This window comes from Macrobrachium nipponense, chromosome 33, assembly GCF_015104395.2.
Source record: "Macrobrachium nipponense isolate FS-2020 chromosome 33, ASM1510439v2, whole genome shotgun sequence".
Lineage (NCBI taxonomy): Eukaryota > Metazoa > Arthropoda > Malacostraca > Decapoda > Palaemonidae > Macrobrachium > Macrobrachium nipponense.
In genome coordinates this window covers 25,244,741-25,271,043 of record NC_087219.1, presented here as the reverse complement: position 1 = coordinate 25,271,043, position 26,303 = coordinate 25,244,741, and the positions used below count along the sequence as shown (strand labels likewise).

At 47.7% G+C, this 26,303-nt stretch overlaps 1 protein-coding gene across 4 annotated transcripts in view; it reads left to right on the top strand.

Moving 5' to 3' along the window:
- Positions 1–26,303, top strand: part of LOC135203030 (uncharacterized) — a 252,978-nt gene that overhangs the window by 131,331 nt on the left and 95,344 nt on the right. For all 4 annotated transcript variants that reach the window (XM_064232607.1, XM_064232606.1, XM_064232604.1 and 1 more), the window contains exon 6: positions 16,135–16,249. In XM_064232607.1, the coding sequence (XP_064088677.1) occupies positions 16,135–16,249 (115 nt within the window). The remainder of the gene's footprint in view (positions 1–16,134; positions 16,250–26,303) is intronic.

The following is a 26,303-nucleotide window of genomic DNA, read 5'->3' as shown; positions in this document are numbered from 1 at the left end:
ACTTTCCTCGGGTTAGTCGTCACACTCTGGATTTTTCTTCCTTCATATTGTTTTCTTTCTTTATTTTAGTTTAATTTATACAATGTCGTTGTTAGGGGGAGGGTGTAGGGAGGAGGTCGCTTAGCCTAGGTCCTGGTACGAGCCTATGACTACCGCCTCACAGGTTCGGTTCGCCTTCCCGATAGCATCTCTTGAATCAGTCGTTTGGCACAGTGGGTAAATGCTACCGTTTTCAGTCGTTGCTTCCCGAGAGCCTCTCTCTCGATCAGTTGGTTGGTCCTAGGTTAGTTGTCTTATTTAGTCTTACCGTCCAGTGGTCACTACGCGATCACGAGACAGCAAGACGCCTGCCCAGTCCCTTCCCCCCTCCTCCCGCTCTTTCATAGAGTAGGGGGAGGGTGGGTCGGTCTGCCACGCTTGACTCCACATACCCGAGCATTGCTCCTCTCTCCCACCCAGGCGGAGGGCAGGAGGCGGTCAGACCAAGACCCTTGGGGAACGCGACCTCTTCCGGCTCATCGGTCCGGCCGGTGGTAATGGGTGGGGCGCGGTACTGCCCTTTCCCCCCATCCGTTGCTCCTTGTCGCTCCGCGTTCGCTCGAGCCTGTATGTCCTCCTCGTATTCCGACCTTACTAGGACTCCTTCCGATCGGAGTCCTGGCATCCAGCGGAAGAGTTAGTCAACCAGTAGAGTGGACCGGAACATACAGTGGGTCCCTGCCTAAGTACCTACCGTTTGCTGAGTTACTACACTCCGCTACGCACTGAACTGGTCGGTTAATTTGAGTTGTAGGTAAGTGTGATTCGATTAACTATCAGTTTATTCTAAGTACCTTAACATTCCCCCCCGCCCTTACATTCTTACGGAATCTACGGGATAATATCCTATTCAGGCGATGGCAGGGGGGGGTTCTGCCCCAATTTTTTCGAGCTCCGGCATTGCACGGAGTTCTTCTGTCCTTTAGCCTGTAAGTGTTATCATTAACGGAACTCATGTGTCTCCCATTACAGGCCACCAACTGTGAGCATACAGCGATGCGCCGCCACACTTCCGGGACCATGTGGACACGAAGTTTGCCAGCGGTCCCCTGCTCCATGCCGAATCGGCACGGGGAATCAGGTCTGGTACCCATGAGCGTTTGTACCAATGTTACGACTGGTGAGCCAGCTTTTAGAAGGGGAGTATTCCATCCCGGTAGCTGCTCGCTCTGTTTAGTGCTTAAGTTTTCATCATTCACTTTAACTGAAGGCATCTAAGTTGTAAGTTATATTTTAAAGTTTTAGTTTAAGTGATTCTTAAATCCTAATCTACGCCCTCTCTTCCAGGCGACGGCAGTGAAGGATACCGCACTGGCAAAACCCTGCGGCCTGGGTCGGCGGTTTTGGGAAGAACGCCGCCAAGGTATGCCCTACATCTTGAGAATCGGTTGGAGCTGTTAATTTCCCGGAGCAGGCGACAGGATACGTCGACACCAGTAGAGGCGGCCCCTACTATCACATTCATCCAACAACAGCTGGCTGCCTCATTAACTGACCAAGACCAGGATATATCCACGGACGTCGCGACTTAGATATTAATGTGGAACCTATGGTAGGTGTAGACGACCTGTGGTCGAGGTAGGTAAGGTGGTACACCCAAGCGCCACCCTTGGGGTGACTGTTCTTCTACGCATGCAACATATCCATCCTTCCAAGGCTTACAGCGTAGTGATTGAATTATATAATCCTCCTGACGCTCGGTTAGACCTAAGGTCAAGGGTAAGCAGTGAAATCCTTGATTAAGACGTTCGTACGGAGTCTAAGAAGTCGGGAATTCTGGCGTCATCCTCCTCACGTATAGTTTCTCACGGCTGGGAATCCCCGGAGCAGACAGGTCTAAAGCGTTCAGCTCCGCCTAAGTCATCGAGGAGTAAAATCTCCAGAGAGAGATCCGCACCCAGGCAGAGCACCGTTCCGCTAACCTTGGTTCCGATTTTCAGAGCTCACCCTCCACCTCCGCAGCAGCTCCGCTGGAATCCAATGCTGGCCTGTTGCCACAGGTGTGGGCGACCTGGTTGGGTCCTAAAGAGCGCATGGAACAAATGATCCGCGTATGCGGATAGGAATTTACTTCCCAGGACACTTCCATTATAGACGGAATGAGAGAAGCCCTCTAGCCTCTCCTTCACGTTCCAATACGAGGGAAACTCAGCTTCCTCCGTATGACTCGCTACCTCCGTTCTGATGAACAATCCTGGAGCGTAGCGTCAACGCCCCTTACAAGACGGTCTCATTTCATTTTTTACCGGCATTCGGAAACTCGAAGGAATAGGAGGACTCGAGTTCTTCCAGGGAGCCTCCAGCTCCGTTCATAAGGCTACGCAGGCTTACAGCTTCAAGCCATGGTTCGGAGGATAGGGTACCAAAGGAGGACAGTCCTCTATTCACGAGACCAGGCTCAGAGAGAATGGCTCAGATGTTTCAGAGGACATGGATTGTTCTAATACAGGATACAACTTTTCAAGAGTCCCTTTACCATTTTCACCATGGATGAGAGTACCCCGCTACCCGTCCTGACAAAAGATCGCGAGGTATACCATCCCCAGCGGCCAGAAGGGGGACCCATGCCTCCAATTGAAGGAAGAAATCCCACATCTCCGTTGCTCCCCTCAGCCGGAGAATTGTGGGAGGACTGACCGAACACCTTCTCAGCTCGGCAAACTCAAACCGGACTGTGCTATGGAGCCAGTTTGGTAGAAAAGTACCCAGGACTCCCGGACTTCGGAGCCTTTATCAGCTGGAATTGACGCGAAATCGCGATTAGCCAGATCAATTAACGTCTATTGCTATGCTCGAGTAGCAAACAATAGCTTAAGGCTCAGAACCGCTTTTTAACGCTCATGACCAAAGACCTGACTCAAACGGTACAGTAGGATATGTTTGAGTTTGCCACTGCTAGAACGAATGGTAGGAAGCAATGTCATACAAGAGGCAACCATTCGACAGAGCGAATAGGTGACTCTCGTCAACATCTGGGAGAGACTCTTCCAGAAGCTATGTGAAGAAGTCCAGCAGAGGCTACGAGGCTGAATCCAAAGCATAAGGACCGTTGGGGCCTACGGGCTTAAGAGAGAAAGGAACTAAACCTAAAGGTAAGGGACAGAGGAAACCTAGGCGTTTCCATCCGTACCAAGAAAAAGCAAGCCACGCTTTCCTCAGCAAGTGCCAGCGGTTTTTGCCCTTAGTGCACAACAGCCCAACCTGCCACCTCTAAAGGCCTCAATCACAGCCAATTTATGTGATATCCCCTCAGCCTCAGCCTCCACCTCTTACGCACATTCTCCCAGCTGTACAATCAGGCCGTCGCGAGTCAAGTTACAGAAGTATGACGCTCGGGTAAAGGGAGGCAGAGGTAAGGTTCCTTTCGCGGGGAGGATCGGGGAGGACCTTTAACAGGGGAAAGCATTTTCAGATGGAGGCCGAGGCGGTTACCAGAACCAATGAAGAACTTCAGGTAGGAGGGAGGCTGTTTCACTTTCGCCACGGGGAACTTCAGCGAATGGGCTCAGAGCATAGCTTTCAAAAAACAAACCGAAACTGTCAAAAAGGCCTGGCGTTGGAGCTGGTTGACGAACCCACTACACATCCAGACCTTTCCGTAAACTCCTTCCAAGGAATTGACAGAGTAACGCAGAGGACTCCTTCAGGAAGGAGATTATAGCGAGAGCAAGAGATTAAAATTTCAAGGTCGCTTGGTCAGCGTGCCAAAGAAAGGCTCACAAAAAAGAAGGTAATCTAGACTTGTCCCGCTTAACTAGCCATCCGCTGCGACAAGTTCAAGATGCTCACGATCTCACAGGAGTGAGGGGACCTTACTTCCCCGTGGCGGCCGTCAACAACCTCTATCGAATCTTACAGACGCCTACTAACATATCCCTATGCAAGGACCACTTCCGTCCATATCTGGGTTCCAAGATAGGCGACAGGCATTCTCCTAAGGTAGTTCCCTTCGGACTCAACGTGGCCCCCAGGGTGTTAAGGACACAACAGCGAAGTGGTAGTGCAACAACTCAGATCACAGGGATTATAGGTAGTAGCGTTATCTCGACGATTGTTGATCTGGATTCAACCGTCGAGGAAGCAACAGGAGCTACAGGAAAAGTGAGTCAGTTCCGGAAATCTAGGCTTCAAGATAAACAGGACCAAGTCAAAGACTACTCCAGAGCAGACTTTCAGTGCTGCATCAATGGAATCTATCTCCCATACTCTGCGATCCACTCAACCAAAAGGAAGAAATAGCGAAGTCAGTCAAGCAATTTCTAAGTCACAAACTGGCGTCAAGGAGAGCTCAGGAAGGATCCTGGGTTCTCTCCAGTTTGCATCAGGACGAGGTCTTAATGAAAAGCCAAACGAAAGACCTAACAGAATCTGGCGATCACGAGCAAATGTCAGGTCCAGGGACATAAAAATCCTCAGCCCTCTGATTCAAAGAATCGACTCAGCCAGTGGGCGAAAGTCAAGAATTTGTCAGTGGCAGTACCCCTTCAGTTCCCTCCACCAGGGATTCTACCATCCACACAGACGCGTCCTTAAGCGGGTGGGGAGGGTATTCCCAGGTTCAAAAGGTTCAAGGGAACCTGGTAACCTCAGTTCAGTCATTCCATATAAAACGTAATGGAGCAATGCAGTGTTTGACTCTAAAAAGGTTTCGCCCCACCAAAGTACTCCCACATTAACGCTAGTTCGGACAGCCGCAGTGGTTAGTACATTGTATAAACAGAGGAGGCTCCAAGTCGTCATCTAAAATCATGTGATGGTAGCCATATTCTCCATGGCAGGACAAGTTCAGTTGGCATCTCTCCTCCACTCAAATAGCTGGAGTGAGAAAGTCAAGCAGACGAGTGATCCGCATCAAGTTACCCCTTAGAGTTGGAATGGTTATCACTGGAAAACCCAGTTCGTTCCAATGGAGCCTTTCAAAAGGAGTCCCAGGGCTACAGGTGGATCTTCTTCGCATCTCAGCGAATCACAACACTCCCATGTTATGTATCCCCCAACATGGACCACTCTGGCCTAGCCACGGACGCCTGGCTCTAGACTGGAACAAATGGAAGAAGATTAATGTCTTTCCCCAGGGAATCTCTATGAAAGTTTTAAACAAAAAATCAGGAGTTCAAGGGTCAAGTGGCTATAGTAGCCCTAGATGGCAGAAGAGCAAGGTATTCCCCTAATTCTGGAGCTGGCCTTCGTCTCTCTTCGGATCCCCCAATCCCAGGCTCTACCAGTCAGTACAAACGAAAGACTGTGATTCGCTTCCCTCAGGGATTCTCAAAACCCTAACTTTATGGATTTCATGAAGTTGCGGCAAAAAGAGATGCAGAATATTGACCTCAGAATATTATCTTCTTGGAATACGATAAAAGGATTCAAACTTGAGACAGTAGAGTGCTGTCAAAAAGTTAGGCAATCTCCTGAAAGAATCTGAGATTAGAATCATGACAGTTAAAATTCAGCTATATCCTTTTCAGATCCTTATTTGAAAAAGGTTTAGCAGCTAGCACGATTACGGACAAACAAGTCAGCCTTGAACAAAGATATTCATTGGTTCAACATAGGCTTGCGGATTCCTACGTTATCGTCTATTCCTAATGCATGTGCTAGACTAACTTCTGTAAGGCCTACGTTCAGTTTCATGGTTCGTAAACGATGTTCTAAAAACTGGCCCTCAGAAACCGATAATGACACATGTGTTTATAATGCTTCTTAAGGAAAAACCCGTTTTATTACTTAGCTTCAGGAGCAAGAATTTCAGAACTGTCGGCTTTATCAAGAGATCGGATCATATTCAATTCCTCCCACAGGGGAAGTACTACTTTCTCCGGAACGTAGCTTTTTTTAGCAAAGAAGACACAAGTATAATCATTTCCTTGATGAGGTGGGAACCTTGGAAGGTATACCCCTTCCACAAATGTATCTCGTTGACCTAGTTACACCATACGAGCCTTTTGTCAGGGACATCCTCATCTCATCGGTCCCCTCTTTAAGAGGGAAAAAAGGGGAACTTTATCCATAAAGGGCATAGGCAAACAAATCCTGGACTTTATAAGCCAAGCCAATCCTGACTCTTTCCCGAAAGCACATGATGTCAGGGCCAGTAGCCACTCAATTAATATTCCAACACATGAACTCGATGAGTTGAAAAAGTATAACGTATGGAAATCGCCGACAGTGTTCAAACGCCATTACCTTAAGTCCTGGAAAGCTCTGAAATTTCAGCACAGTAGCAGGGGAAAATAGTTTCCCCTGATTCTACTTAATTTGTAGAGAAGATTCAGTCCTCCTTCTACCTGCTTCACCCAACAGTCGTCTATTCCTACCGTGTTCTTTTACATTCACCTGGTGTCTAGCGCTTTTATGATGATGTAGTGGGTGCCCCTTATTTTTGGCTAAGCGCGAAGAAGAGACAACACTCACAGATGATTATGGATTTTGATCTTCATGAAGTTACCCCTTATTTTTTATGTCGGGGATAATACGCATTTATAATGGTTACGGAGTTTTGTATATTAAGTCATATGCATTCCTTATATAGTATTATTGTTGTTTAATTTGTCATTTGATTATTCTTAAGGTGCTATTAATTTGATACATGCCTTTACCAGATACCATTTTGTTACATGTAGCCAATTACCTCTGTACATATGTAAATTACCTTATGATAAGAAACAGTTTAGAATATTAAGGGTAATTTAAGATAATTTCTATGTTGTCATCACTGTGTATTTGGACTCTTTTTAGCAATTATATTCTTTTTTATATTTGACATATTTTATTTGAGACCTATTCTGATTTTATGTTATTACTTTTGTTTACAATCTTGTGCTATTTCTCTGTACGATTTCGCCGCAGCGCACACGAGCGAGCCCAGAAAGGGATTTTTGAAGTAAGGACAAAAATCTATTTCTGGGCGATTGGCTCGTGTCGCCAGCGAAATCCCACCCTAACCATCCTTCGCCCAAGATGTATGCTAACTTTCAGGATGGCCACCCAGAGGCGCAGCAGTCGGCAGCATGGGATGGATTCAGTAGAGTACGAGCTGCTCCACTATGTGGGTCGGCTCTCCTCATTTTTCTTTGTTCTTTGTTGTGGAGATTCTATGGTTTTTGGCCGTGGTAGTGGTCTCACCGACCTAGTGTTCATACCGACAACCTCTGTGGAGGAGTGAAGCGAGTCAGTTATACTGACCTTTTTCTTTAATTTGTTTATTCATCTGGTAGTGTTAGTAATTTACCCAGAAATAAAGATGAAGGATATTTCGCTGGCGAGAACGAGCAATCGCACAGAAAGTAGATTTTTCCTTACGTCAAAATCCCTTTAGTATGGATAATTAAAGGTATATTTTTGTTTTTTAAAACTATCTAATTAAGCAGTGAGAATTTAAAATAGACAATTAAGGATTTGCGTAAGGAAAAAATCTCTTTGGGGCGATTGGTTCGTGTCGCCCGCGAAATATCCTTTAATCCATTATTTCTAAGGAAAGTACTTACACATACCAGAGAATAAATAAAATAAAAGAAAAGGTCAGTACCGCTGACTCGCCTCACCCTCCAAGAGGGTGTCGGTATGAACCACTATGGCGGAGAGAGGAACTAACACGCACCACTTGCCAATTAGAAATCTCCTACAACAATAAAACCCACAAGGAAGGGGAGCCGACCACAGAGTGGGCAGACAACTACTACTACTCCATCCCATGCTGCCGACTGCTGCCGCCTTGGGGGGCCATCCTGAAGTTCGAGCAGACAATCTTGAGCACAGGGATGGGTAGGGTGGGGATTTCGCTAGGCGACACGCAACCAATCGCCAGAAATAGATTTTTCCTTCCGCAAAATCCCTTTTTCGGGGCTCAGTTCGTGGCGCTGCGCGAAATCGGACCAGAGAAATAGCACAAGATTGTAAAGAAACTAATTAAATACAATAAATAAGGTCTCAAAAGAAAACATAAATAAATAAAAGAAAATATAATTTGCTAAGAACATACATATACACAATGAATCAGAATAGAAATTAATCCTTAAATTAACGTAGTAACATATATGTACAGGGCTTACATGGAATATATGTTGAAAACTTAACATTCTGTGTATAGTTAATATATTACAAAGTAAATAAAGCATTATAACAACAAAACTGAATTAGAATCAAAACTTGACAATAATATAATAAACAAATTTATATGACTTAGTATACAAAACCCGAACATTGTAAATGTAGATGTGTCACCCTAGCATTAAAAATAAGGGACCACATCATAGAGATCATTATATACAATCAAATTGGAGGACACTAGCAAAAAAAAATAAGGGGCACTCACTGTACCATCATAAGAGCAAGCTAAGACTCAAGGTAAACGTAGTAGAACATGGTAGGTATAGACAAAAACTGTTGAGTGAGCTAGGTAGAAAGGAGAACTGATCTTTACTTAAGATAAGCAGACCTCCCACTCTTTTTAGAGTCGGGGGAAACTATGTTAAACCGCCGCAACTGCTGAAAATTTCAGAGCTTACAAGACTTTAATAGTAATGACGCTTAATTACTGTCGGCGATTTTCCATCCAGTATACTTCTTTAATCATCAAATTTCATGTGTTGGAAATGAGTTGATTGATTGGTGGCAATGCCTGACATCATGAGCTTTAGGGAGGAATCAGGGTTGCTTGCTAATAAAGTACAGGATATGTTGCCTGATACCTTTAATAGATAAAGTACCACCTTTTTCTCTCTTAAGAGAGGACCCGACGGAGGATGAGGATGTCCTGGACAGAAAGGATCGTAAGGTCGATACTGGACAAAGAGAAAACATCTTCCACGGTTCCCACCTATCAAAGGCATCCTCATTCCTTTGCTATAAAACTCCGGTCGGAGGAAAGTAGAACTCCTTGTGGGAAGAAAGAAATTCACTATGATTCGGATCTCTGGATAACGCCGACAGTTTCTGAAATTCTAGTCCTGAAGCCAAGCTTAATAAAAAGAGAGTTTTCTTAGAGCATTATAAATGAACATGTCTATTATCTGCTTTCTGAAGCCAGCTTTAGAACCTCATCTTAAGAACCACGGATACTGACGTCATGCTCACTGAATAGGTCTAAGTATCGAACAAGCCTTGGGATAGACGCGAAGTAAAGAGTAGTCTGTCAATCTTGCTGAACCGAGTTTGAACAAATCTTTTCCAGGCTGGACTTGTTTTGCGTAATAGTGCTAGCTGCTAAGCTTTTTCAAATAAAGATCTGAAAAAGGATATAGCTGAATTGATTGTCTGACTTAATATCTGATTATCTAGGAAGGTGCTAACTTTATGACTGCAGCATCTACTGTTCAAAGTGAATCTCTTGTTTATCAGATTCAAGAAAAGAATATTCGAGGATCAATATTCGCATACTTTTAGGCCGCCAAACTTCATGAAGTCCATAAAAGTTGTAGGGTTTTGAGAATCCTGAGGAAGCGAACACGTCTTAGTTGTACTGAGCTGGGGAGCCTGGGCTTGGGAATTGAAGAGGACGAAAGACCCAGTTCCACAGAATCAGAGGTGTACCCAATGGCTCCTTCGGCCAGTCTGGGTGCTCTAGAGCTACTTGACCCTGAACGTCCTAGTTTGTTCAGACCTTCAGGAGAGATTCACTGGAGGGAAAGACATAAAACTGCTCCCAGTGTTCCAATCTAGGGACAGGGCGTCCGTGGCATAGGCAGAGGGTCAGGTGGAGGCGCCACAACATCGGCGTTTGTGGTTCGCTTGAGAGGCGAATAGATCACGTGTAGACGGAACCCCCGGAGAACCATTGGAACGAAACGTTGTCCAGTGACCATTCCGATCAGAGGAACTGATCGGGGATAGAGCATCTGCTAGAAGTTTCTTCACTCCAGCTATATGGTGGAGGAGAGTGCCAACTGACTCGGCAGCCCAGGGAGAAGATGGCTACCTGAATGATTAGATGTTCGTGACTGGAGCCTCCCTGTTTACACAATGGAATACCACTGCGGTTCCAAAACTAGTTTTTATGTGGGGAGTTCTTTGGCGGAACGAACTTTCAAGTCAAGAACACTGCCATTGCTTCTAGTACATTATGTGAAGCGGCGGAACTGTGGTGACCAGTTCTGAACTTCTTGAAATGAGAATATCCTCACCAGCCGCTTAATGAAGCGTCCCGTGTGGATGGTAATCCCCGGAGGAGGAAACTGAAGGTGTACCGATATTGATAGGTTCTGACTTTTGCAAGGGCGTAGACGATTCCGTAGAGAATCTGGGGAATGATGATAACTTGTCCCTGGATCTAATTTGCTCGTGTAGGCGCAGATCTGGTTAGGTCGTCAGTGGCTTTCATCAAGATGTTTTTGGTCACTGATGGCAAATTGAGGGGAACAAGGATATCTTTCCTGGCTTCTCTTGAAGCATGTTGTGTCCTAGAAATTGCTTAATGACTTCGCTATTCTTTTCTCTGGCTGATGGAAACGACCGGTATTGGGAGGAAAGATTCATGAATGCCAGAAAACCACTGAAAAGTTGGACTCCGGAGTGACGTCTTGATTTTGTCCTGTTTATCTGAAGCCTAGATACTCAGGGAACTGGATTACTTTAAATGTGGCTTTGCGACATTCCTCGACTGTTGAGCCCAAATCAACAATCGTCGAGATACGCTACTACCATAATCCCCTGAGACCCAGTTGTCTGGACGAATACCTCTGCCAACTTCGTGAAAACCTGGGTGCCACGGTTAGACGAAGGGACCTACCTGAAGTAGAACGCTTGATCTCCTTTCTGAAAGCCCAGATAGGGCGAAAGTGCTTGCACTAGGGATATTGAAGTATGCGTCTGTAAAGATCGATAGAGGGGTGACGGCCCCACGGGGGAAGTAAGGTCCGCACCTGCGAGATGGTGAGCCATTTGAAACTTGTCGCAGCGAATGGCCACGTTTAAACGGGATAAAGTCTAAGATTACCCTTCTTTTTTGTGAGCCTTTCTTTGGGAAAACGCTGAATAAGGCCTTGAAATTTAATCTTGTTGACTCTCGCTACTGCTCCTTCTGAAGGAGGTCCTCGCATACTCCGTCAATCTTTTGATGGAAGTTGAAGGAACGGTCTGGATGGGGGCGGTATTCGAAACCCAACTCCAACCCAGGCCTTTCGGAAACCCCCACACAATACTTTGTGCCCGATTTGCTGAATCCCACCGGATGCCGAAGAGAAACAGATCCCTCCCTACCTTCAAATGTCCATTGCCCTGCTCGTTAACCTCCGCGGCATCCCCGGAAGGGTTTTCCCCTCTTCAAGGGAACTTCCTGATCCTTTCTGACGAAAGGATCCCGTACCTCGCCTCCCCTACCCGACGCGTTCATACTTCTGAAAGGCCTGGCTTCGAACACTCTGTGTTGAAGGGGCTGGGGAGACAGCGTAAGAGGTGGAAGGTGAGGTCGGGGGGGAAATCACATAGATGGATGTGAGGGACCTTGAGGTAGAGGGTTGGTGCCTTGCACAACGGAACTATCGAAACAGGCTGGGCGAAGCGTTTGTGTTTTATGATAAGGCTGGAAACGTCTGGGTTCCTCTGAGCATTACCCCTTGCTGCCGGGTCTTGGGCGTCTCTTTGCAGTGAGACCCCACACGATCCTTAAGGCTTGGTTAAGCCTTGTCGCCTCGCCCTGGAACTCCTTACATTGCCTCAGGGAAGAGGTCTGCTCCCCAGATGTTGGATTGTGAAAGCAACTTATGCGGTTCATGACGAATAGTTGCTTCCTGGAGGACATGCTTGACAGTTAGTCCTGGCTGTGGCGAACTCAAAATGTCAGATGAACCGTTGAGTCAGGAGACTTGGTGAGAAGCTTAAAGAGTGGCTCCGAACCGAAGAAAATTTTTGGTAGCCACTTCGTCATGGCCATGGTGTTTAATGGGACCTGGCTAAGCCTAGTCTTGGCCTCAAAACTCCTGCTGAATGAGGCTGCCGGAAGTCTAGGCAGCTTCTCACCAAACTGATCCATAGCACAGCCTGGCTTGAGTTTGCCGCGAAAAAGGTGTTGGGTAGATCTTCCCACAATATCCAAGTGAGGGCGAGCAAAGGAGATGTGGGGTTGCTTCCCTTAGCTGTTGGGAACGACGCCCCATTCTGGGCCGCTGGGATACGTGACCGTAAGCTATCTTGTAAGAAAAGGAGCGGAGTTCCCTCTTCCAATCGTGAAAAATGGTGAAGGGATCTTAAAAGTTGAATTTTCGGGTTCGAACAATCCATGTCCTCTAAACACATGAGCCATTACTCTTTGAGCCTGTTCAACGTGAGTAGAAAGGACGTCTCCTTAGGGACCTTGTCATCTTAGTCATGGCTGCGTCCAGTGAGTCTGGCATAGCCAATGGAACGGTGGCTGCTAGACCCTCGGGTAGAACTCGAAGCCTTCAACCTTCGAGTCCCACACTACGAATAGAAATCAGGCCGTCCTGGAAGGGGGCGATGACGCCACCCTCCAGGGGTATTCATTAGAGAACGGAGGCAGAGAGTCATGAGGTGGACGCTGAGCTATTTCTGTGCCGAAGGGTGGGGGAGTAGCTAGAGGGAGCCTGGCTAAGTCGGCGATGATGTTATCTGGGAGGTGATCCTGCGGACAACCGGGAGACATTGACTCCAGACGTTTTTAAGAGAGCCGGACCAAATCCCCCAGGCTGCCAACGACCAGCCTTGGGATCCAAAGCCTGAGATGCTGCGGAGGTGGTTGGGGTAACTCTGAAAGGTACCAAGGGGAGAGGAGAAACGGCTGACTCCGCTGAGTAGTGGTCTCTCCTTGGAGGACCTGCTCCTTGGAGGATCTGGAGCGACCAGAAGTCTAGAACTCTCTGCTCCGGGGTCGTAGCCGCGAGAATTACGAGATGTTGACGCCGACGAAGTCCTTTGGATGGACGACGCGTATGCTCAGGGTTTTAAACAACCGTCTGTCCCTTGACCTAGGCTCGTACTGAAGACATCAGGAGAAGATAAAAGGAGCCTAACGCTCCTGATAAGCCTTGGAAGGAAGATGGAGGAGTTAGAGGAGTAGAGACCCAGTGGCGCCAAGGGAAGCACTTGGGCGTCCAACGTACCACCTCGACCAACAGGTCGTCAACCCACCCCCCCATACCATTGGCTCTATATTCAGACAAGTTTGTCGACGGGACTTCCGACGAGATATCTTGGCCTGGTCGTGCAACGAAGCGGCGAGCTGTTGCTGAATGCCGCCCAAAATTTTAAGTCGGGGGGCTTGCTCTGCCGGGTCGACGTAACCCGTTGACTTGCCGCCGGGGAAGATTAGACAGCCAACCTCTTCTCCAGAATGTAGGCTGTCCTGGCGTCGTTTCTTGCGAAACGCCGACCGAGCCTCAGGGTTCGCAGGGCAGTATCTCTAACGGCGGGAGCCTGGAAGAGAGGGCGACAGTTCGTAGGTTTAAGTTAACACTAGATAAAACTTAAGTAATAGGCTTAGTCAAGACATAGGGGATGCAAGATCCCATATAAAACAAGCTTAAGTTTAAAATATAGATTAAAATTAAACTTAAGAACTACAACCTTTGTTGGGATTAGCGAACGGAGTTGGGAATACTTACCCCGTCCAAGAGCTGGCTCACCAGATCGTAGCAAAATGGTGCAGGTTTCGTGGAACCAAACTGTAGATTCCCGTGCGGAGTCGCGCATGGAGCATGGGATCTGCAGACTTCATGCCCACAGGGGTCCTGGAGCATGGCATTGCATCCTGGATGCTCACAGTGGTGGTCTGTAAGTGAAAAGATACATGAGCATCATAAAAGACATCACTTACAGGCTAGTAGGCTAAAGAACTCCGCTGCATGCCGGAGCGCGAAAAATTTTTGGGCATAACCCCTCCCTTACCGCCTGAATAGGCTAGAACCCCGGAGAGGTCCGGTGTGATAACGTAGGTAACGGAGGGATTCGGCTTAAGCTAGCTTAAATTAAACTTACTATAGTTTATATTAAATACTAAACACTTAAACTAAAGCCCTAGAACGTACCGGAATAAATCCGGTGCGCGGCGGTGTTCGTGTCGCGATATCAGCGAGACCGGGGGTGGTTAGGTAAAGACCAACTGTACGCCTGCAGTCCGCCCGCAAGGGTGAACTAGCAAACTCTCCACGTGAATGCCGGAGCTCCCGGTAAAATAAAGAGGACAGTAAGCCAGGGAAGAGCGAGAGAGGGCGAAACAGGCTCCAGCTAACAACGGAGCGACGGAGTAACGACGGGGGGGAAGGCAGTCCCCCCTTAGTCATCCGAGCGCGCCGAGATGAGCAAGAGAACGGTCACGTCCAGTCCTGGGTCTGTCCAGCCCCCCCTACTCCCTCCGCCTAGAGAGAGAGGGGGCAGGCACGGGTATGTGGAGCGAGCGAGGACAGACCTCCTCCCCCCCCCCCCCCTCCCCCCCCCCCCCCCCGGCCCTATGGAAGAGCGGGAGGAGGGTAAGGTGACTGGACAGGCGCCTGGCTGCTCCGATCACATGGTGACCACGGAGCGGTAACATGCGAATACAATGAAACAAACATAGCCTAGGTTAAAGCAACCAACTAATCAGTGAGATGCTATACAGAAGCAACCGAACTGATGAGCGGAAGCAATAAATGGTGGAGACAATGAGATACGGAACCTAGGCTACGTAATATGCCAGACGCCGTAAGCTACCTAAATATAAAATAATCAAAAATTACGTAACGTAAAGAAAGAAAATAAATCAGTAGGAGGAAAAATCCAGGAGTGTACGACTAACCCGAGAAAGTCTACCACTCAAAGCTAGCCGGGGCCGATACTAAGAGCCGTGGCTAGGGGTCTGGATGGAGAATGGCCTACGCAAGGTAAAGAAGACATGCATGCATGACATAAACCCAGTAGGCTGGACCCCTAACGCAAATAGATAACTAACAATAGAGCGTAAGGTAATAAGGGAAGGTTTCTAGGTATGGAAGACCCAGAACGAACCCGCCAGAGGCAGAAACCATGCTGCCATGCTTCCGACCAAGAGCCAGTATTTATACCTAAAAAACGGCAAATACTGACTCAAGGCCGGAACGGAAAAAACCCAATAGCAATAATAACTGATTACTTAAACTTAGCTGCTGCGATGGCTGCACGTCCATAATTAGTAAATCCAAGGTAGGGGCACAAAAAACACAGAGCAAAAAAGGGCACGTGTGTACGCGGTGCGCTAACTGAAAAGGATGGCACCAGAGGCGCAGCAGTCGCAGCATGGGATGGAGTAGTAGTAGTTGCTGCCCACACTGTGGGTCGGCTCCCCTCTGTGGGGGTTTTGTTGTAGGAGATTTCTATTGGCAAGTGGTTCGTGGTAGTGGTCTCACTCGCCATAGTATTCATGACCGACACCTCTAGTTAGGGTGAGCGAGTCAGTGGTACTGACCTTTTCTTTATTTATTTATTCTCTGGTATGTGTTAGTACATTTACCTTAGAAATAATGGATTAAAGGATATTTCGCGCAGCGACACGAACTGAGCCCAGAAATAAGCATTTTAGTTTAAAGGGTACTGGGTATTTGGCAGTTACAGCTAAGGCAATTATAAGCATTTTTAGAGGGGATTTTTGCAGTACAGGCAGTCCCCGCCTTACGACGGGGTTTCCGTTCTTGAGACACAACGTAAGCCGCAAAATCATAAAAAATCCTAAGAAAATCTTACTTTTAATGCTTTAGGTGTATTAAAAACTATGTAAACTGCATTTTTATTGCATTTTTTATAAAAAAAATTCAAATATTGATTATTTTGCATTTTTGGGGTCATAATTCTTTTTCAAGATTGGTGTTGTAAGTGCGGTAACCCTGGAACATGCATCGTAGCCCTGGAAGTAATTTCTGATGATTATAATTGAAAAACGTTGTAACCTCGGAACGTCGTAAGCCGAAGCCGTTGTAACCCAGGGACTGCCTGTACTGTATGTATAGGAAAGGTGACAAAATAAAATCTAAACTTAGAAGTGGCAAAGGGGAGTGCTCTGAACACAATTTTAATTTCTGATCCCGTTTGTTTGAATCTGAATGTTTGTAAGTAGGTTGGTGTCTGTACTGTATTCATCATCATCATCATGACACACAAGCCATCCATAGGTAATGTATGATGCTTCTCTTTCAGAATCTAAGCAGGGAACCCGTTGTCAAGCATGGAAGGCGTGTCTCAAGCCAGTTTGATAAGTATTGCTCATGTATGCTCCAGTATCAACTTCTGCAACATTCTGTACCAGCCTTAGGTATGTCCTTAGGTGTTTGCATTATGGGTACAAGCAGGCCCAGGTTATCGGCAGGATCAGTTATCAGCATTTTGGGTTTATGGTGCTTGTCCAATGTAATTATAACTGGGGTTTACCCTCCGTAGGATTTGCAGTGCTATTGTTTGCTTATCGGCAGCTTAGCCTAAGCACCATGAGACCCTCATAAAATACAAATACTATAACAAATACAGGCAGTCCCTGGATATTGGTGGGGGTTCCATTCTGACAACTTGATGATAAGTGAAAATCAGCAATTATAGGACTTTATGGCGGCGATAACCAGTTAATGGTGCCTCTATTAGGTTTGTATTGGTGCCACTATTCCATTATCGGTGCTGATAACCGGAAATCAGCACATTTCAGCGCCGGAGCCGATTTTCGGCACTATACAAGCGCCATAAAACTGGATCGCTGATAACCAGGGACTGCTCGTATGCATCTTTTCCTTGGATCGTTTTAAAAAGTTATGCTTTACTTCACTGTACCCAGTAATACTGTATGTAGTCTCATGCTACTATGTATTGTATTATATAACAAAGCAATCGATGTTATGGTTTGGAAAACTCAGTTGAGGGCTGAGGGAAGTTTATTTCGCCATATTCAGAAAGAGTAAATAAATCTGTAGAAACTATTATATGGGACAAGGTTATTTTTCATTATATGAAGTATTTGTAAGTGAAAATATGACTTAAATATGTATGTCTTGTTTTAATAGATGGCATTAGGAGCATGTTTTTTGTGTCAAAAAAAATTAACAGATTCCACTCACTACTTTCACCCTATTTCATCATAGTACGAGCTTTACGTATTTATCGCTTATTGGCGTGAAAACAACATTAAAATGTGTTCTTTTATGCCCAGTATTTTTTATTAAAATACTTTTGTTCCGATACGTAATACAAACCTTTCGGTCCTTTAACAGTAGGAATATACTTTTGGCGTAGCTGGAATTACGGCCGTTGAATCTTGAACAAGGTGGTTAGGCAGTAACTACCGTGGGCCAGGCTAGCCTGCCCGGATGTAAACACTCCACTTTACTTTCGGCCGTCTTCTGATGAAGACGAGTTTGTGAGCTCCGGCTGACTGGTCGTTGATCTTTTTTCCCGGTGGGATTCTTTTGTTTTTTGTATTTAAATAATTATGCATATACGGTGTTTGGTATTAATACTAAACAAAGGTTTGTCCTTGGTTTTTTCAATTAATATACGAACCCACTTTTTGTGATAGCCTTTGTAAGCGCCCCTCTACTTGTGTTAAGAGCCGGCAGCTAAGGTATGCCAACATATTATTTACATTTTTTCGCCCTTTAACACTGGCTCAGACCTGCATGAGGACGAGATATGTATTTATCGTGAGGATGAGACTTGTATTTAACGTAAGCGATATTGATCCTGTAACGGGACATGTATTCATCCGGAGATTACGCTTACGCTTACAAATTACCAAGGGAACTTCAAAGGTTTGTCCGTGTTTTGTTGTTATGGTAATTTCTCTTCTCCTTCTTCCTTTCATGTAATATCGGAAGAAGGTAGGAGGATGAGCGTGCGGTGTGCTGATGTTGGGGGATCTCCTCTCACTTCGGAGGGCGGCGCCCTTGAATGTGTGAGGAGTATCCTCATTACTTTAATATTTTTTTTTTCTTTCCTTATTTTACAGACTAGTGGTGATTGTGTTTTCAGCAGTATTGGTTGGATTCTCTTCTTGTTGGTTATCCTAACCTTGGAATTGTACCTATGACTCTTAGCATGTTGCATACCTATCCTCGAGTGTGTGTACTGATCCCCTGCTGATAATCATTTTCATTACCACTACTACCCGGGAGTGATGTCACTGGACGAAGCTGTCGCGCTGCCCTGTGAGGTTATCTACTCCTGATGGTAGAAGTCTGGCAGAAGGAGAAACCGAAGAAAAAGAGAGCTCGTCAAGTGTTGTCATCCTCCTCTTCGAGATCTTCATATCTTCAGCCTACCCCCCTTCAACTTTTAGGCTTTGCCATAAGAGAAGGTGGTCTCCCCCCCTCCTAAGAAGTCTCGTCACGTGACTTCCTCGGGGAGGAAGCAGACGGAGACCATGGAGGTACCAGCCACCGCTGGCAACTCCTCTCCCGATTCCGAAGGTTCCACCTCCGGACCGGGAACCGTCTTGGCCGCCCGCTTGCGAGTGTTACCGAGTGTACGGTCACCTACGGGTGACCGTGCAGCCAGGGTCCAGACTGCGGAGTTCGCTCCCTGTTTCAGGACCCAGGCACGGAGCGGAAGATGGTAGGAGTCACTCGGGTGACTCGCCAGATCGGTGATCGCTCTCGCAGCGATCGTCCGGTGCCCAGGGTTGATATGATGTTCCTGCGGGGCCATGCGCGCAGAGACCGGTGGAGGCGGGGCCATCCAGCCCTCATTTAATTAATCCTTTTCTTTCAGAGACAGCCCCACCCAGACGACGGTCGCGTTCGTGCGATCGACCAGTCTCGGGGGTGGCAGACGCTTCATCTGCCAGGTAGGAGTTTCGTAGCCCTCCTCGAGGAAGCGTTTTCTCCACTGCTACTCCCGCAGGTCCTTCCAGACAGGTGCAGTTGGGCTGTGTTGCTTCGGCAACTGCCCCAACTCCGTCCTGAATGGAGGATCTGTCGGTTGTCCTGAGGAACTGGCGAAGAGGAAGTCCAGGAAGAAGAGGAAGGTGTTGCCGTCGTCTTCTGCCGCCTCTTCCCCTTCGACTTCTGAGCCCCCCCAGCCGAAGAAGAAGAAGGTAGCCTCCTCTACCCCCTAAGAAGTCTCGCTCAGAGACGTCTAAGGGTCTGTCCCACTCCGGTGGGACAGTTGGGGCTTCCGCTGGTCCTCCTGTTCCTTCGGGAACGGGGCCCGGCTCTCCTTCCGCAAGGAAGAAGTTGACGGGGACCGAAGGGGTACCAGCTAACACCGGTACCTCCTCTCCTGGTGCCAGATGTTCTGCCTCGATGCCAGGTACCGTCTCGGCCTCTTGTACGCAAGAGGTACCAAGTGTACAGTCACCTGCGGGTGACCGTGCAGCCAAGACCCAGGCAACCGAGTTCGCTCGGCGCCAGGATCCAGGCACGGAGCGGAAGACTGGTGGGAGTCGCCCAGTTGACTCCCACCAGGCCATCAATCACTCTTGTGGCGGGCTGAGGCGAAGAAGCAGGACAGGCCTCGCTCCCATCGCGACAGCGGACTATGCCGTTCCCCTGACCGCTGCTCCCACCGGGACTGGGCAGAGAGGGGGACTAGCAGCAACTCTTCTGATGCTCAGGACCATCGCCGCGGTTCTCGGTCCAGCCGCTCTCCCCGGGAAAGCCGCTCCACCAGGCCTGCAGATCGATCGCCACCGCGGGTTGGCGAGCGTCTGCAGCCCCCCCACCTCTCCTATCCCTTCAACTTCCTCGGGCTACACCAGGAAGAGCGAGGCAATCAGGAGTGATTGCGAGGGGCGCGCTCCTCGCACTCCCACCGCGACAGCAGACTCTGCCGGTCCCCTGACCGCTGCTCCCACTGGGACCGAACGGATAGGGGAACCAGCAGCAGCTCTTCTGATGCTTGGGACCGTCACCGCTGCTCTCGGTCTAGCCGCTCGACCAGTGCAGCCCGATTGCCGGCAGCTCTCCTGAAGAGACTGACGCTCCGTTCTTGTTCCAGCGTTTCTCCGCAAGAAGACCGCTGGTCCAGACCTGCAGCTCGATCGCCATCGTGGGTTGGTGATCGCCTGCAGTCCTCCCAGCCTACTGGTTCTGCTAGTAGGCAGGGTGACCGTGAGGAATGCACTTCTTACGGTCCAGCCACAAGCTTGGTTCGGTCGTGGGACCAACAGATCCTCGCTCAAGGGGTTGGAGGAGATTGTGGGAGGCTGGCAAGGACGAATGATGCTTCCCAGACTCGGAGGGACCATCACCGTCGTTCATGTGACAGTCCGTCTGGACCACACACTCAGAGACCAGGGTGGGCTCCCCCTTCGGTCCTCTTGAGAGGTTTCGACCTCGACGAGGACTGGGACGCATCGGAGGACGGTATCGGCTCTCTCCTGTCAGGTGCTCGCTCAGCCCCACCCAGACGACAGTCACAGTGGCAGCAGACGTTTAGCCTACAGTACGAGTTTGTAACCCTCCTCGAGAAAACGTTTTCTCCAGACAGTAACGTTTTCCTAGACTCTGAGCGGCCATAACCGCACGGTGATGGCTGCTCGTACTCGCTTCTCCGACTGCTAGTTCTGCTGGGAAGGCGAGCGAGTATCCAATCTTCCTCCCCATTCCCTCTCTCCCTATGGCTGCGAAGGGAAGGGGAGGGATCCTGCAGAGCGTTCTCCGTAGGATTCCACGTTGGGGACTGCGTTCCTGGGGGGACCTTCGGGTCCTACCGGAGGTAAGTCCCCGTCGTTGAGGAAGGATCTTGCCCCATCCTCGATTTCTACGGGAATAGGGAGGACCACCACCCAATGATCGTCTGACGAATTCGGTGGGGGTTTCGCCGAGTGCTTAGAATTCTTCGGAATTTCTAGCACTCTCTGAGTGTTCTGGTCTTCTACAGTCTGCAAACACTTGGGTAAAACCACGGTCCAGAGTGGGCGAGACGAGAATCCCAGATAATTGTTACTACGACAATCAGGAATCTCGCTGAATGCTCGAATTCCTGGAATTTCTAGCGTTCGAGAAAAGCACTGCTGCTGAAAGAAGAATATCTTGGGAAGGGCTCAGACTGGATGGACCTGACGGTCCGTCACCTCAGTAGACGGCCAACCCTGGGATAGAGAAGAATGGGTGGGAACATCCAGTTCAGCTTGAACTATCGTCTTCGGTATCCTGTTATCACCATAGAAGTCTTCCTTCGGGGAAAACATCTCCTTCGCTCTCTTCATTACAGAATGAAGGGTGTCGGCGTCCAGTCCTTATTCTTGTTCCTTGAATGGAAGAGAATTTAGGATGTAGGTCTATGTACAGGAACCTACAAATGTACTACGTATATTGCCCTCACGACATGCTTCTGTTATCAGTTGAATTGTCCGAGGTGTAGGCACATAACGTAGACGAATGGTATCTTCTTAATTGAACTGCAACTCGGGACTGCCCTGCAAACCTCCCAGGAGTTACCAGTTTTGATTTTGAGATACTTATGGTATTGTTACTTATGGTATTGTTACAACAACAACACCTCAGTGTTTGCATTCACCGAAATCCTTTTCGATTAAATGCAAATGCTCGAGTGTATTTTTTTGCACTCGATGGTTCTAGCCAAACGCATTCCTTCTTGGAATGGATTACCTGGCAACTCAGGATGACGAGTGAGCGAGAGCTAGCAGTGTATTGGGCTGCCTGCCGCAGCCCAGTACCAGCTGGCTCTCCGAGATGGCACGGTCGGATTATGTCTCTCTCCTCTGCAATGATTGATTACCGAACCGAATCTCTGCCCAGCAATCACAGACTTAGGTCTCTGGTTGGCTGGAATTCTCGCATACGTGAATGACCATCTCTACTGCATCGCCTTGGACATTGCGAGAATTTTCAGACAGAGATATCTTAATAGACTCGCTATCATCTTTCTGTTTACCGCACGGTAACAAGAGTCTGTAGCCTAGTCTCCCGCTGCATCGCACCTGCCACTGCGATAATGCGGAATGATTTCTTCAGACATCTGAGTTTGTCTTCTAAATATATCTCATATTCGTAGGTTTGCAATTGTTCATTGTTCACCCCGAATTGTAGATGTATAACGGAAGACATCGTCTGTTCCCCACCCTGCCAGCTCTACTTCCAAGTATATAGATGTCCTCGCTGGATAACCTGGGAAGAAGAAGATGATTCAGCCCATGAGAAGCGGTTCTTCAGGCAGTACATCCCTGTGTTTTCATTACTGAAAAGCACTCCGCTTTCATTGCAACTCCGACTTCTCACCGAACAGCAATGAAGTAGCGGTTTAGCGTTTTCAGTCCTTTGTAAATCACAGGGATTAAACCGTCTTCGCGGGTTGTTGTCATCGGCGGGACTTTTCTAAGTTCAGAATCTTGAGAGTTACTTCTCTTGATTCGGCTGTGAAGACGCAGGTCTGCATTCACCTACCACCTTCGTCTTCATCGGCACACAGTGTTGTTTCTCCTTAGCTGAGATTGAACTACTATGAGAACTTCTGTCTTGCCATCAGGGACCTCGGTCTCTAGAAGGCAATTGACTTTCGCCTGTTGGGCACATGCCTTGAGAGAATCATCATCTCGCTTTCCGGCATCGGTGGCAACAGATAGACGATTTGTATGGTCTCTTGGCATAACCCTTCAAAAGGCGAGGATCACGTGACTACGCCTCGGATGCTTGGACAGCTTGCCTCACACAACAGAACGCAGTCAGTCGGCAGCCGTCGAAGCGTCCAAGACCGTCACGAGCTACACTGTGGACTTTGTATCGGTTGTTCCAGGTCAATCATTACTTTGTCCTACTAGCGTGTTCCGGTACCCATAACCATCGACACCTACCATGGAGTGTCTGTGTCTTATCCACCGCGGAGATGAAGAGACTTCGCCGCAGTGGGGTACGAGACCGCGAGAGACTTCGCTGCAGTGGGATACGTGACCGTGAGAGACTTCGTTGCAGTGGGGATGCGAGACTGCGAGACACTTCGCTGCAAACGAATAGACCAGTATGGGTACTGGACATCACTCCGAAGAATATGTCGGAGAGGAAGATGGATAGTCCATCGCGCCCCATATTCCTTCTTTCCCCCTCCGGGACTGCCCACAGGTCCTTGGAACCTCATTTCCCTGGACCAGTGGTGGATGCTTGCAAGATGTGTTTTCTTACCCAGCTCCTCAACATGACAAGTTGCATCTCGTCCATGGTGTGCAGTTGTAAAGGTAAGAAGGATGCGAGAGTGACTGGCTCTCCCCCTTCCACGCCTCGTCTCTCCATTCTTCGTCCTTTGGGTTGAGGATAGGACTCGAACTCACACTGGCTGGTCGGACGATTGATGCGGTAAGCCTATACATAAACATCCTTTTTATGTTTCTTATCAGAATCATAAAGCAATCCCGCTCTTTCCTCTAGCAAGGGGGGGAAGGAGACTGACAATAATGCAAACCCTTCCCAGAACTTTGCATTAATGTCTCCAACGCCCTTTTTCGGATAAGTCATGATCCCTCACTCATTTCAAAGAGGCCTAGAAGTCTGACTCTTGATCACGCAGCTCCTATACTCCGATCAAGTTTTCAGAGGCAGCAGGGCACTCCTCGCTCTTACAACCAGGAGGAGTAGCCTAGGTGCGCAGAACTCCAGTCAGTTCTAGAGGCTCACTCAGATTCCTCCCACCTCAGTGAGTCTTCCTATTGTTAAAGGACCAAAAGGTTTGTATTACGTATCGGAACAAATAACAATTTGTCTAAAATTGTATTTTGTTCATGAAACTTACCTGGCAGATATATATATAGCTGTATTTTCTGAAGTCCGACAGAATTTAAAAACTTCGACACACGCAGGCGGCCAGGTGGTTAGTACCATTCCCGCCGCTGGGAGGCGGGTATCAGGAACCATTCCCATTTTCTATTCATAATTTTTCTGTCGCCTGCTGAAAACACTGTTTTCAGTACCAATCCGTCCTTAGGATTTTGGAAAACTTCATTGCTGCTAAGTATCCTAATTGTCTTTTGATTTATTTACTTGGATTTGTGGCTAGGCATACGCTATCTTAAATTGATTTGAATTTGATTCATTTTTGCATAAAATATCTGAATCTAGTTAGGCTAGTTTCAGACGGGGTTGTCTGCAAAGATAGGGTGTGGCTACCGAAACGCTTCGGTAGATCCGCTTGGTATGGACACGTAGGGGTATGGGGTCATGCTCTTTGTGAGATTTGTCATGGAAGGAGGTGAGACTTTGTCTATTCCGTAAGGAAGACGTATGATTCGTATGTACGCAATTAATCAGTACTCATGTCTAATCCGTAAGGGAAGACGTTATTGATTGTATGTACGCAATAATCAGTTACTTCCAGTAACAAAAGTCAGGGTAGTGAACCTGCTAAACTTCCTGTAGACTTTATTTTGCCTAACCCTGTAGTATGGCCTACGGGCTATGAATATGTCTACGAGAGGTGCTCGCTCTCCTTCATTGCTGTGAGTGCTACTTCTGTAATTGTTACTCCTAACCCTGCAGTGTTGCCTTCGGGCCCTAAGCAGTGTCTGTAGAGGAATTGCCCTTTCTCTGATACTCTTTCGATTCGTAACTTAGAATCGAAAGTGCTTGCTTTAGAGAGTAAAAGTGGAGTGCAGAAGTGCAGTGATACCCCTTGTGTAGTGGAGGGTGCGTCCAGATCGGCCTCGTTTCGCCTCTAGGCCGGGACCTCTGCTTGACTCCCAGGACCCGGGGAGGGAGCATGTCGAAAGCCTAAGGAGGGTTACAAGGAACCCCCACCGATCTGGCGTGCCTTCGGCAGTTTCTGATGAAAATCTCCAGACTGCCAAAGTGCGTGCGCGTGCACGAATCATGAAAGATTGCTTCTCGTCCTCCGAAGCGTCCTCCCATGCAGGGGTTGGAGCTTTCGGAAGGACTCGCGGCCCTCTAAATAGAAGCTTTATAGAGAGGACGCTTCACGTCCTCTCTCTCTCTCTCTCTCTCTCGTTATGCGTTTCAGTGAGAAGTAAGAAGGCGAACGGCGCCTGAACTCGTGTCCGTCTTTCCACCGAGAAATACGTAAAAGAAGTCATAGTAGCAGGAAGCTTTTGAGAGCGGTACGCCCGGGGGGGCTCGGATGCGGGTGCAGCACAAGCGCGCGCGCGCCAGTGGACGCCGAGCGCGCTCCAGTGGGACGCCGAGCGCGCGCCAGTGGACGCCGAGCGTGCACACCGCGCACGCCAGGTGTGTCGCCTGGCTGAACGTTTTCTGTTGAACTCTTCAAGCTCTTGTTTCAGATTTGGGCCTAAAGAATTTTTTACCTCTACTTCGCGATACCTTCTACCTCACTGCAAAGAATGTGAAGTAGGCAGTGCTTCGGAGGGAAGCTTAAAGTGAACAGACAAACTTCTTCTTCGAAACCCAGCAAGACATCGGGTTTCGTGAATTCAAGAGGTCTCTGTCAATTAATATTGCTTTTCGCATAGGTGGATGGAGTTAAGGAAAGCTCAAGGGAAGATCTCGTTTTGCTCTACCGCAACCTTTGCCATTCGCCTGCCAATAAATTTAAGTAGCCACTACAGCAGTCAAGACTTTGCGATAATGCAGTTACGGGTTATGTAATGCTCGATGTCCTGCACGTCAGGACTCTCGGCAACGTTCAGTAGGATTCTTGCAAAGGCACTCATCAAAAGGACGCTCTTCAGGAAAGCACAAGACAGGACTTCCTTTGCCATACTGCCAATAAATTTAAGCTTTAGCAGGCATTAGTTGTGATAGGGAGGAGGAAGCTGGTTGGAGAGTTTCTTCCTCTTCCCAGGATAATTTTGCAAGCTTTTTAAAAAAGCCCATTTGAAAGGGTTTTTTCAGATGATAAGATTTTGGTTAGTTTCTAGTCGGGACTACGCTGACCGAAGTGGAACATCGTCGTTCTACCTGCCGTAAGCCCAGTCTCTAACAGGATTCTTGCCCCTTCCTCGTTTGAGACGGGAATCGGAAAAATTAAATGCTCGACTTCCTGGATTACGTTTTGTCAATTCAGTGACTTTCCCCCATTGACAATATACTTTCGTTTTGTCAAGTAAGTGGGTATCCCCTCATTGACAAAATATCTCTTTGTCCCGTAAATGGGTTAGTTCTCATTGACAAAAAAACATCTCAGTAACTTGATAATTGCGTATTCGAATAAGCTCTTATTGACCAAGATTCGGAAGAGCTCTCATTCGTCATTCGCAGACTCGTACAAGAAATAGACTTGTAGACTACGTCAATGAACGCTTATGTCCAATAACATAAGAAGCTTGAGCTGACTGCTTCGATTCTCTTAAGTTTTGTTCATGAAACTTGGCTGTCAGATATGTATGTAGCTGTATTTCCGAATTCAGCTATATATATGTCTGCCAGGTAAGTATGAATAAACTTTATTGTGATATAATTTCATAT